General features: G+C 42.0%; 1 protein-coding gene across 1 annotated transcript in view; it reads right to left on the minus strand.

Annotated features, from left to right (window-relative positions):
- Positions 1-2,070: 2,070 nt before the first annotated feature.
- The window catches only part of LOC311192494 (VPS10 domain-containing receptor SorCS1-like), a gene marked incomplete at both ends in the record, with an annotated part of 294,792 nt that continues 283,193 nt past the window's right edge, over positions 2,071-13,669 (minus strand). Inside the window, 5 exons of the mRNA XM_084264978.1 lie at positions 2,071-2,127; positions 3,441-3,559; positions 4,893-5,053; positions 5,228-5,333; positions 8,904-9,003. Of these exons, the coding sequence (XP_084121104.1) occupies positions 2,071-2,127; positions 3,441-3,559; positions 4,893-5,053; positions 5,228-5,333; positions 8,904-9,003 (543 nt within the window). The remainder of the gene's footprint in view (positions 2,128-3,440; positions 3,560-4,892; positions 5,054-5,227; positions 5,334-8,903; positions 9,004-13,669) is intronic.

Here is a 13,669-nt window from a genome sequence, read left to right on the forward strand (position 1 = left end):
CAGAGAGCTAAAATGAGCAACAAAACCACAGGCCTTCATTTAGAGACATAATCTGTTTAATAAATATGACTGTAAAAGCAATAAACAATAGCAATTATACATTACGCTACATTGTATTTAACGAAAGGGAAAAATAAGATGAAAAAGTACATCAAAAAAAGTAATTTTAAAATTAGAAATAGTTCCAACACTCTAAGAAAACTTTTTGATTGGCTTGCTATAAAAATAAGTTGGCTAATGTTGGACTTCAGTGGGGAATATTATACAGTTGCTGCCAAAACTTTCCCATCTTTCTTAAAGCTGTAGTTGCAAACAAAATAGCAAAGCCATACAAACTGCCATGTCTCTACCTGTCTTCAGAGAAACTAAAGAAGGAGGCAGAGGGCTCTGTGCTGTCATTATCCTTTGACTACTATGGATCTAATATTCTTGGTTTGTTTTTTTTCTTTTTCTTTCTTTGCCAGCAATTAGGTTGATTTGGGCTCATGGCCATTTTGTGACAGAGAAATTCAAAGCCACCACAACCACCAAACCCCCACCCCAGGACTCTAGGCAACACTGCTTTCTCCTGCTTTTAACTCAGGTTGCCATGTGCAATGCCTACTGAACAAAACCCACTCATGTCAGGAATTGGGGTGCCTCCTAGTATGCTACACTAATTATGGACTGGCCTCTATTTGCCTTCACCTGACACATGTAAGTATATATTGGTTATTGTCTTTCTCTCTTTGCATTTCAACCCAAAATCCTCGTGGTGTTAGGTTTACCTGAGCTGGGTTGGAAATCAACAGCAGTGATAACCATAGGTTAGGCTTCAGCCAGATGTCCAGCATCCTGGGAGGACTTGTTCGAGGTGTGCTAAGCCTGCTTTCCTGCTGTTCCCTTGCATAGTCTGTGTGAACATGTCTTGCAGCCTCATTTCCAGTTACAGTGTAAGATACAAGCTTCTGTTATTGGTAAGAAATCAAATCTTGTACAAGAGTGGTCTTGTGGTGCTGGGGCTCAAAATGCCTGGCAACAATCTCAGGCCAAATCCTCCTTTATTCTCCCTCCTCTGCCCAGACCGTCAGTAGTTTGCAGATCTGCAGCCAAAGGGGGTTGCCAAGAAGGCGTGCAGACTTCTCCCTTCTCCCTATTCTATGGACAAGGTGTCTTTCAAAAAAAAATTACAGTCCTTGGGGTGACTCCCAAAAAGCAGAGGTCTCCTGAGACTTCCCCAGACAAACCAAAACATCACCATTAAATGCAGCTGAGGATGTTACTGGGGCTTTCTCTTAGCCAAAATTGAAGGTGTAAGGCTGGTACAAAGTACAGTGTAAGTTCATGCTGGCAATAGCCTCCTGCAAGTGTGGTACGGACAGACCTCCCTGCCTGTAACACATGCTAGTTCTGTTCTGTCCAAGGTCAGGAGGCAGAAAGTTATCTTTCAACAGTGCTATCAGTGGGGTGCCTCAGTGTGAGTAGGCTAAAAAAGCTGTTTAAGAAAGCCTCCTGGCAGCTGTGGGGCACAGGCAGCAGCTGCAGCTAGAGGAATGAAGGGCAGAGTCCAAAGAAAGACATAAATCAGGTTGACCAAGAATATTTTCAGTGCCATAAACTCCAGTGTGATTTTGTGTGTGTGTGACCTATGAAAGTCCGCAGCCCAAAGTGCTAAAAGAGCTGTTAAATCTAAAGCCAAGAACCCTACCCCCCTCCCCCAGCCCTTCTCCCCCCCACATCCCAGCCCACCCCTCTCCCTAAAGAAGAGACCCCCATGCATATTCTTGGCCTATATCATTATGAATTTTCTACAAATTAGAGACAGATCAGAAAAAAGAGAGAGTGTAGGAGTGAGGGTAAGGGCCGCAGGAGTGAATAGTGGTACCAGTTCCTCTCCCCCCACCCCCCACTAAAATTGAACACCTGTACAATGCAGTTCCAGTATGGTCTCAGTATAATGTCCACATGCACAGGCTTAAAGCTAAAAACCCTTTGTCATCTGAAGAATTAAAAAGTTCAAATGCAGTGAGCTCTCCTCTTTTTTTTTTTTTTTTAGATATAGATATATACCGGTGTCCTCAATTCAACCATTTACATAGGTAGGGATCTCTTTTGCACTCTGGGGGTCAGCAGCTGTGGAAATACTTCCTGTAGCAAAGAAAGAACAAAATAAGAGTCAGTAAATAACAAGTACGTTTAGCCAAGGAAGATGTTTGAAGGTATCACCTTGCTGGCCTTTGGGATTCAACTGTTCCAGACTGACACTTTCTTCCCAGAAATGTTTTCTTGTCATTCAAAACACGGAAGGTGATGTCCTATTCTTTTGCTAATGAAGATGATTCACCCATGCTGAACAGAAGAGGGAGAGGCCAGAGCAGAGAGGTGGAGGGAAGGAGGGACTGAGGTCCTCAGAGGAAATGTGTAACTCGTTTGTAATGATACGGTGTTGGAGATTTCATAAATAACCTTAACCTTTGCATTTGCAAAGAAGTGCCTAAACCACTCACATCCAGAAAATAAGAACTGTGTTTCTTTGCTGCCAGAGTTTGGAAGGAAAATTCAGTGATCCAGAGACATTCATTCAGATTCCTCCAAGGAAGGATCCCTGAATGTTTGTCAAAGGGGTTGAAAAAACCTGGCTTCTAAACAAGCATACAAAAGAGAAACACCCAATTACAGTCTTGTTTTGTTTTCCCAAAAGAAAGAAAACTCATTTAAAAAGAAATTGCTGATTTCCAGAAACAGATGTGGTGGTTGTATAGGAGAGTGAAGAACCTTTGCACTTTCTATTCTGTGCACACCTAGGTCCAGACCTTTTCATTTTGTCAATGAGCTCTGATTCAGTTTCCTCATTCATCTTACAGACAGGATGGAAAAACACTCTTAGGAAGTTTGTTGGACTGATTCCTTTTGATAGGGAATTGAGTCTGCATATCCCACACATTTACCTTTTGTGCTTACTAGCGTAATTACAGGTGCAAACCAAGGAGCTATAAAAGGACAATTTCTGGTTCAATATAGCACCCAGTAGCACAGCTGACAAACATTTAAAATGCTGGCTATTGTAGAAGCCAGAAATGCTATAGTTGCACCAAATGAAAACCTATCTCCCAAAATGGTTTTTGACTGCTCTTACCCTAGAGGCATTAGTTTCCAACACCAGCAAGAGCAATTCTGAAGATAGCCTGAATGGAGCTAGCAGGGTACTGACTCTTGCCATTTCAGCCTGAATGTCTTGTGAAAATCGTGTTTTCTTACCCCTGGAACAGTGGTAACTACAGTCGTTATGTACTTTTAGAAAAGGGAATCTCAAAGCCCATCTAACTCTAGGACCAGAGTTTCTGGCCTGAAATTGGGTGTTTCTCCCTTAACAACTTACACAAATTTTGCCTTGGAGGCTTCTGGGTGAAAAAGAAAGAAAAACAAACAAAAAAAGAGAATTGTTAAAGTTTAGGACCCACCGCTCCGGGTCTTGGCTTGAAACCTCTTGGTGATCCACAAGCCTTTTGGAAGTCCTCTGTCCAGACTACCTTGGTTGCATTTCCTTTCCTTGGGTTCTGGACTGTGGCCTGGGGTTGCTCTGTATGGGGAACACCACATGGGAAGGTTGGTCCCCTCACTCCATCATGTGTTGTGCTAAGCAGGGATGTCCCAGTCTGCTGATGAATAGCTGCTTAATAGCTTTCAATAGCTACTACCAGACCTCTCCTTAGTGAACAGGTGAGGAGAGATCGGTATTGATTTTAGTGGGGCTTCCAGCTTAGACATCAATTCCATCAACAGACTGTCATCTTTTTCCTTCCAGGCTGTTTCACAGGCTACAACCTTAGCACATCACATTCCCTCCTTTAATTGCCCTTCCCCTTGGTCCCTCTCTGCAGTAGCTACGAGTCGAAGCCTGTTTTAGCAAATGGTCCCATACATTTTAGAGATATCCTCAGGTGGGATCTAGGGTTTAGTTAAGCTGATGAAATTGTGCAAATAAGGGATCTCAGTTATGACTATGCTTCACTCCTGCCTAAGTCAAAATGGCTATAAACTTTAATTCCCATAAAATAGGTGCATGCCCTTATTTGCAGGGGTCCTGTGCTACACCCAGACATCTGGGCCTGCAGAACTGTCACCTCCCAAGTGAAGCTGAGCAATACCCAAACAATGCTGGCTCTAGCAGATGTTGTCCCCAGGCTGAAACCTCCTTGCTCCATCCCAACACTTTTACTGTAGCCAGGGTAACAGAAAACATGCAAGCATGAACAAATGCGTCACTGATCTGTGTATGCCACTTCACGTCTAGTCTCTTCTGGTCCTAGGAAAGCCTGCTTTGTGAATTTTCAACCACATATGCCTGTGGGAGAAATCAGCCTGAGGGCAAACCCAGCTGCCCAATGCTGACATCCCAGGTTTTGCTTGGTTTCCCTGGGAATCACCCAGGCTAGGATTGCTGCTGGCAACAAAGTCTGGCACAGCACAAAGGCCACAGCAGTCAAAGCACCAGTGAATATTTAGGTTTTAGATCTGACTTACCGAATCACCTGCTCACCTCCATGTTCCAGGTGAGGGTGGATGAAGATCTCCTGGATATGCCTCAGGTGTGGGGTTTAGCCCCGCAACTACATCAGCCCCAGCAAAAATAAATTAAATTGCCTTACAGCGCAAATTAAGTGCCAGTAGGATTTTTGAGAAGGGAAGGGGATCTACACAGAGCAACTAGGAGAGAGAAAAAGCCTAAAATTGTTCCCCTCCCTTTCACCACATGACAGTGAGGGAGAGGGGAGAGTTAGCAAACTAATGCTGCAGCAGAAGAGGATGGGAGGAGGAGTGTGCAGGAATATGGGAAGGGGGGAGGCTGAGAAAAGGGTTAGCCAATTGTAAGTCAGAGTCTGACCAGCTGAGGGATGCTGCAAGTTATTTACCTATGGGCTGGACTTCCAACTTCTCATCTACTAGTTGCTCAGGGCTCATCAGCTCACTTTGAGGGACATTAGGTATGCTTTCCCTCTGACTGACTGGACTGACCATCTCTTGATCTTTTTCATTCTGCATCTGTGCATATATATTAAGGCCAGGAATCTTCCTAAAACATTAACAGAAACCATCATTGTGGGGTACTCTGGCAGTTGATGTAGCATCAGCTTTTACAAACCAAGAAACAAATCACTGCCAAAAAGAAAACCCATCAAAATGAAACCCAAACTTCTCAGTGAAAGGTGGCCATGGGGAGAAGGAAATGGCTCAGGCAGAGTCATACCTTTTGAACTTGTAGATTACAAAGACAGCAAGTCCCACAAAAACGACAGAGAGGAGCATCAGCATAGCTGAACCACTGTGACTGGGAGTGATGTCCACCAAAGGAGCTGCAAGAGAGGGAGATAAGGTTAGAGCTGCCCCAGGCCTCATCTGTCCACACATTTCCAAGGCTTCTCTCACTTTCTAATCCAGCTGGGAAGAAAACTCTGGGTTCAGACCACTTGTGGACCCTTGATGTAAAGCCACATAGATTCTCTTTAGAGACCTCTCTTCTTTGGCCTCTTTAAGGACTGCCTGGAACATACTTTCTCACGTTGCAAACAATTGCCTAAGGTAGTTGTAAATGAAGTCACTTGGGTACCAAAACTGCCATTTTATGGCTGATCCTGAAGCTATCCACAGGCTAATTTGTCATGTCCATTTTCTATTTTGCTTAGAGCTAGTTTGAGTAGCTCCCAACATATTGTGAATAATGAGCAATCGGGTCCTACATTTCAGTTAAGAAACAATGCTTAACATTGTTCTCTTCTCTCCTGACCAGAAGTCCAGTGCCCTTTACAGACACAGCCTCACGTTCCATGCCTTACCATGGCAAGCTCTTCTCACACTTCTGGCATTTTCTGTTTTGTCCTTTATCCCCTTCCTATTCTTCTGAATATGTTCAACTTTCTTTCCCGTGGTGCCTTGCTCTTAATCCCACAAATCTTTGATGCAAGAGAGAGCACGCGTTCAGGAAACTCCTAATCAAACAAGAAGTCTCCCAGTGCTTCTCAATTTTGCTCACAACCTTTTCACAGCCCCTTGCAAAATAAGGCAACCCCAACCAGCCAGAAGTGTAGCTTTCCCAGAAATACAAAATAAATTGTATTAAATCGAGACTGTTTCCATCACTTGTAGACACAACACAAACAAAAAGACATCTAGCATCCTCAAAGAGACACAGATGGGTCCAGCAGTCTCAGTTGTTAGGCAGACATCAATAAAACATGCTATAGACAGACATGCAGCTGTAGCTGTGTCGCTACATGGAGCTGACACATGCAGCTGATACTGCCTCACTGCCTGTCTCTATCTGGCATTACATACAGAATGTATGTAATGTATCAAGCAGGCTATCCTCAAGAAGGTGGAGCATCAGGGTGAAAGGATCTGTTCTTATGAATTCCTCACAGATCTCCAGTATGTCCCCTTTGCATCTGTATTTTGTGGGTCTCTGCAGTTCTGTGGGAAGACAAAGTGGCTCTCCGACCGTTTCAGGCTCAGCATCACTCAATGTTCTTGTTATAATGCTGCACTGAGAGTCTGGTAATAAACAACTACTTAACTGTTTTGTGAGGAATATTGGCATATTTTACTTTGCCTTAGAGTTGAGGTCGTTGTCTGTTAGATTGGAGACACTGTTTTATTTTTTTCTTTCATGAGAAGGAGGAATGAACATGATGAATGGACTGCAATCTGTTGTCCAAAATTGCCATAAATTAATCCTTCCTCCAGTGTGGCCTGAACAAAGGAGATGGAGATGTGAAATGTGCTGAGCCTAATGCCTGTCACTCTTCTGTGCTCCAGGGATGCACATGCTCACATAGAACATGCACCAGAAAATACACGCAGAGGCTCATTACTACAGCTTCTGCTTACACGTTACAAGCTATTTTTGATATCTGTTCTGTTCCCTGCAGCTCTTCTGCTGCACAAATTTCTGCTGTGCATGACCAGGCACACATGGAGGGAGGAACACACCAGTGCACTGAGGCATGGGAACGTAAAGGTAAGCACACGGATATGTATGTGTTCACTTAAACACATTCCGAGTTCTGTGACTCAGCCAACCATAGCTCATAGCTGTCAAGAGTCCAACACAGAGTCATGGTGAAAAGGCTTGGAAAGAAGGGATGCCACAGGCCAGAGCAGCACCTCTGGGCCGCATGCATTCCCCAAGACTGTGTTTTCTGGTGCTGGCTTGTGTTCCAGGTTTCACACTTTATTTTATTTATTTTTCATAAAGGCTTGGATTTCAAACAGACAATTCTTCTTCCCTGACAACTGAAACAATAGTTTTCAGCAATGAAGTAAATCTCTCTTATGGCATTTTGTCAAATTCTAAACTATCCCCAAGTTTTGATGTCATGAATTTGGGCTTTATGTTTAGAGTGGGAGATGAGTCATGACCTCTGCAACTTGATAAAGACCTCACAGTGGCTGGTCTCTGGGCTTTTTAATACATAGTTTGGCAGTCCAGGCTCATTTTGCATTCTTATTGAATTGTATTTCTCTCACATCTTAACAGGGGCTTCAAAAAAGGAGTACAACAAAGTCCACCTTGCAGGAAAAATGAGTCTTTGCATCTACTATGGACAAAAGGTACTCATTCCTGGTGTGTGTGTAAATACAAATAAAAATGTGGTTTTTTAAAATTATACATCAAGCCTGAGCTAGGCACCCTCTCTTCAGCCTGAGCTAGCAAGAAACAGGCCAGCACATGCTCAGAGGCCATACCATTACTTGTCATGGCAGTATGCCACATGAACAGACCCTCTCTTTTGGTCTATTCTGGTCAGCAGGCAAGGTTTAGTAGCCCAGAAAAGTGCTACAGAACCTCCTCTAACTATCTGGCTTTGGGACTGGAGCTACCCAGATCTTAACCAGCTCTGAGCACTGATGGAGCTTTTGGTTCTAGCATGTCTAGTCATCTGTTCCAGAGCTAATGGAAAGCGTTACCAGGGCAGCTATGAGCAAGTTCTACTTAGAAAACAATGAAATATGGCAAACACCAAAGCTTTCTTCTGGGGGGATTTAAATAAACCCTTTCCTAACAGTCTCATTTTCCTCCCATTTATGGATATGGCAGAACATGGACTGATACCAGCTTGGGCAGACTCGTTCATGCCATGAAAAGCTTTTTGTAGAGCAGGTTGCTGGTACAAATGAACTGAATCTTTTACTTTGCAAGTCAGCAAAAGCAGCTGATGCCAACTGATCAGAATTATCAGCAGCTCTTGAAGAAAAGGAATTCCTACAAATCCTGAGCACAGATTTGTTTGTCCCATTTCTTGTAATAGCTAAATAGGGCCTGTGCTGTGAAATGAGGGTTTAGCATAACAAAACAGAGAGGGACATATATAATTAAATATCAGGATTTTGGAGATGGCTCATTTTGAGATAGGATTAGTTAAAGTCCAAACTGCCTAATCTTATGTGTGTGCATATGTAAATTGACTCTAGTCTTTTAGACTGCTGAACAACTTCTGAACTGTGCTTTGAATGTTCATTGACTCTAGAATATCTGAATATATCTGAGGCTAGCTGGTAACCTTTGCACTGTGTGATCCAGGCTGAATACACCATGGTGCTGTTTAGCTGTTTAATATTTCAGAGAGCCAAGAAGTACACATTTCTACTGCTACTTACACTGCATTTCCAACAACAGCAACAAATTCGTGCACGTAACTAAACAAAAGGATTAGCTGCAAATGCGAAAGCCACTCTATCTTTTTGGCATGACAAAGAAAGGGGAGGTGAATCAGGCATTTTAATGTCTGTCCATACACTGAGTTGTTATTGTGACATAAAAATAAACGTTTAAAATATAGCAGATAGCACATTACTACCATCAACGAATAATTGTTTGCTGTGCTACAGAGCAACAGAGAGGGACTATGCAGAAAGAGGATACTGACCTGCTGTTAAATGGGCAGCATGGACAAGGATTCGAACCCCTGGCTTCAACTCAAAATGGACCAGGTTTTGGTTCAGTTTCTGGATCAGTGCTTCTGAAATCTGGAAAAAAAAAAAAAAACAAACCCAGGAGAAAATAAGAAAAGCCTTTTAATCTTGATCATTGCATTAGATTGGCAATAGGTGGGCAAGAAATGGAGCTCCACACAAAGCAAAGATTTTGCAGGGAAACCAGATTTTCTGAGCACAATTTCCTATCATCTTACAAAGAGGGAGTTTGTGAAAGCTGAACACATCTGCCAGTACTATGTCCAGAATGGTTTGTACACAGTTAGCAATGACTGAGAGCAACAAGGTGCCCCGTCACACTTCTGTAGGAACAGCCCAGCTGCAAAAGGGAATTGAGCCCCAAAGGAACATTGCACCCACACGTGTACATGTCCACAGGACCAGAACAGCATCAGGGACCTCTGTTTACCATTCAAGCAAAGAGAAGCATTTCAACTGATGACACACATTTACTCATAACTAATAACTTTTTGCTCCTTTAGTCATAGAGCATCTGCATAACATGTGATATACCCAAATTGTTTAATAGTTTATTCATACCCAAGCTTTCACTGAAATTTCAAGTCCTAAACCCAATTTTAATTTCATCCAGCTCTGAGTTTAAAATCAGCTGCTCCAAGGTGTGTACCAGACCCAGCTCAAATCTGAAAGTGTTTACTGACCACAGAGTGTGGCTTAAACAAAATGCATGTTCCATCTATTTTTATGGGTTACACAGAGAACATGTTCTTACATTCTCTCTTTCATGGGAGAGACATTATGCAGAGCTTTGACATCACTGGATTACCTTGCCATAACTTCAATGACAATAAGGCTCTAGCACAAATGAAGCAGGCTATTCCTCTTTAAAAGACAGAACAGAAAAGATGAGTATTTGCTAATATAAGACTCCCGTGAAATTTGTATTGGTCCAATCTGCTGGTAAACCTTCCCCTTGTAAGTCAGTTTGTCACAATATACACAGAACCACTTTCTCCATATCACTTTTAATTATATCCAAGAAGTTCCAGGCATGCTGCCATTGAAAAAATGGCAGAAAAATCCAGATAGATTAATCAAAGAATGGAAACCTACAGACATGCTGTTGACAGTTTGTTGTGTGTCTTTTGTCTGTTCACTTGCTGGATGTTTCACGTATTGCACATTTTCTTACAGCTGTGCTCAGTTTCCCAGTTGAGCATGGCCACTGTTCTGTCAAGTTCCTTAGGGAGAGGTGCTTGGAAAACTGCAAAAAACCCACCCCCACCCCACAACCCCTAATATGAGGTTGCTGAGAATGTTACATTTTTACAGCCATAAAAAGTTCAAGAGGAACCGTATTCTGGTGCTCTCCACTTAATTTAATTTGTTTTAAATAAATCCTTATTTCTTCTTGAAGATTAATGAAAAATTGTCAGAAAAAAAGAACATTCCAATAATTTTTACACCATCTTTTTCATGTTCCTCGTTTTTGTCCGGTTGAGTTATTTCAGTAAATGCTACCCAGATATGATTAGATGTTCCTTGGCTATCATTCATCACAGTATGAGATTTATCTGCCTCTCTTATTTTTTTTTAACATTCTTAATGGTTCTTTCAATACTCTTGGCTTGTACACTTTATTTCTGGCTGCTGATCACTTGAATAGGTGCCTTTGGTCCAATATCAATTTGGCAATAAGTCTTACAGGCATTTTATTTATATTTTTAATATATCTCTTTAAAGTTTACAATTTTTTCATGAGTGCCAGAATGAGCAGTAAATATATTTCTTCCAATAGCAAGAAAAAATACCACCTGCTTACAAAGAGCCATCTGCTGAGCTCAGAACAGCAGGGATGGTGACACAAAGATGTGCAGTACATGAAAAAAGCCTGGGAAGCAAATTATATCCCTCTTTAAGAATTTGAGCATATTAATAACCAAGACCAACAACTATAAAGAGCACTTCATCTCTAAAACTGGAGCAACAGATGCTGATCGATATGCTGTAAACCAGGTACTTTGTTAGCTCATGGAAATAACAGGAAAAATATGATCCTGGCCATTTACAGTCCCAAATATGACCTCACAACTCCCCTCCATACCCCTGCAGGAATCATCTTCCTTTGTGATGCTGCTGGAGCAGATGAGCCTATTAAAAAACAAGCAACCACAAGACAGTAAACTGAAGAGCCAACCACATTGTGTCCTTCCTTTTCAACACATTGTTGTGTTGCATGAAATGGTCAGGGAAACAGTAGACATAAAGGCCATACGTTGTGCCTTCCATACAAAAAGAGGCTTTATGTGATGTGTAATTGATAATGCAGCTAGCAAACATTGCTACTTAGTGTTGCAGAATGGTTTCATCAAGGATTTTGGCATGAAATAGAATAGGAGAACCTCAAGAAAGTCAGCATGAGAAGGGACCCCAGACTTTTTTTTGGCACCAGTGACATGAAGGGACATTGAGATCCCTCTCACCTGGCCTGCCTGAGGGCTCCTGCAGCGCAGAGCCAGGAGGGCAAAACAACAGCACTGGCAGGGATATTGCAGCCAAGAGGTGCCATGGCAGGCTCCCAGTAGGAAACTTGAGTGTGTGAGAGAAAGCTCAACCAGTATTCTTGTCTGGCAAGCTGATGGAAAGGAATAATAGGAAGGGGAGAAGCAGGAAGCGTGAAATGGTAAGAAAAAGGAAGAAAGGCAGAGAGAAACTGGCACAACTGAAGTTTATTATTACTGTATCGCATTGTTACGAGCTCATGAATGAGGATTTCATTGTACTACATCAGAATAAAATGATCTCTGCCTGAAACCATGAGTATCTCAGCAGAAGCTTGAAATAGCTGTCAGTATTCCAAGGCCTATATGCAATGTCAAAACAGGCAGCAGCTACTCATGCTGCTCAGAGTATACAGCATATTTCCTTGGCTCAATTAATTATATGCTCTCCCAGTGGCTTTTTGGGTGCAGCTTTTTGCCTGTGTCTTTATGTAACCTGAACAAGTCAAAAAATGAGTAACAGTCTGAGACCTTCAAAAGCGCCAGAAGTTCTTGTGAGAATCAGACATCTGCCTTCCTCAGGCAGCTCTGGAGACTCCTGCCACACACTTCTGAGGGAAGAACAGATGCATTCAGACATGTTTTTCAAATGTTTGCTTACTTGGTACAATATTTTCATTTCTCTTTACCTGGAAAGTCAGTTTCTCTTTGTAATAGGCATACAGACAGTATAGAAAGAGGGAGGAAAACACATTTCTCTACTAAAAATTACCTGAAGGAGAAATCATTCACAATGGTTTACAAACGTCAATATTTTAGATAAACAAGCAGGTTTCACAGGTTTTAAATGCCAAATTCAGATTGGGATTGGGCACTGCTCTCCAAAGTTTGAGACAATGTTTCTGGTCCTCACATGGTCCCACAAGGATTTGTGAACCCCAGATCACTTCAGACAGTCACTTAGAGGTCAGAGAAATGGCTCGTCTGCCTTTGTTATTATAGAAGTCTGTTTCTTGCTTGGTTCACAGGTTATCAGCCTTTAACACAGGACTGGTTCTGACTCATATCATTTGTTTGCAACATTAATGAAGTGTCTTTGAAGTAAATCTCCACACAAAGGTTGATCTCAGTCACTGTGGTGATCAAAAGGTTTCAGCAGGAAACATTTTGGGTCTTGAAGAGAGGCTGAGGGTCTTGGGTCTTTTTAGCCTAGATAAGACTGAGGGGGGATCTTATCAATGCTTATAAATACTTGAAGGGGTGGTTGTCAAGATGGTGGGGTCAGTCTTTTTTCAGTGGTGCCCAACGATAGAACAAGATGCAATGGCCATTAACTTGAATATAGGAAGTTCCACCTAAACATGAGGAGGAACTTCTACACTGTAAGGTTGAAAGAGCACTGGAACAAGTCGCCCAGAGAGGTCGTGGAGCATCCATCTCTGGAGATATTCAAAACCCACCTGGATGCTGTTCTGTGCAGCTTGCTCTAGGTAATCCTGCTCTGGCTGGGGGTTGGACTAGACGATCTTTCAAGGTCCCTACCTACCCCTATCATTCTGAGATCCTGTGTCTCCCTTTATTTCTGCATTCAAAGTAGTACCATGGACCACTTTTTGTTTAAAAAGCAGGTAAGGAAACATCAAAGCACTTTGGCCTGTTTGAAAAATATCTATGCAACTCCATTTGAACTTCTAGATCTTCAGGTGGGGAACAGGTTGGCCTTAGCTCTGTCCATGTTCCTATCCCATTACTGGAGATGCAACTAATTCAGCTGAAGACAAAACTTCTTAGAATAGCAGCCTCCTAATTTATAGTCTTCAAGAGTCTCCCTTGTGAAAATAATTAGCTTTCAGAATTAGTTTTGGTCTTTAACTGAGCCTCATTGACTTTATCTGCTTCATTTGCAGAATTAAGCATGATGTGCAAAAATAATTCAGTAATAGAAACCATTCTTCATGTATCATTTTTCATCAAAGGACACATAATGAATAATAATAACAGACAATTTGTGAAGAAAAAAAGAGATTCCAATTTAAAAATGGAACAAAACAAAAATTAATTTGGCTTCTCCTAGCATTTTGTCAGAATTAGGACTGTGAAAGAACCATGTGCACCAAGAAACAGAATTATCACTCAGAAGGCCATTTTCCCATACCTTTATTGAATTTTGAAACCTCTGGTGTAAATTGGTTTAGACTAACTCAATGTGATTCAACTGTGCCAGTGTGTACCAGCTA

This window comes from Gallinula chloropus (assembly GCF_964237585.1).
Source record: "Gallinula chloropus genome assembly, chromosome: 5".
NCBI lineage: Eukaryota > Metazoa > Chordata > Aves > Gruiformes > Rallidae > Gallinula > Gallinula chloropus.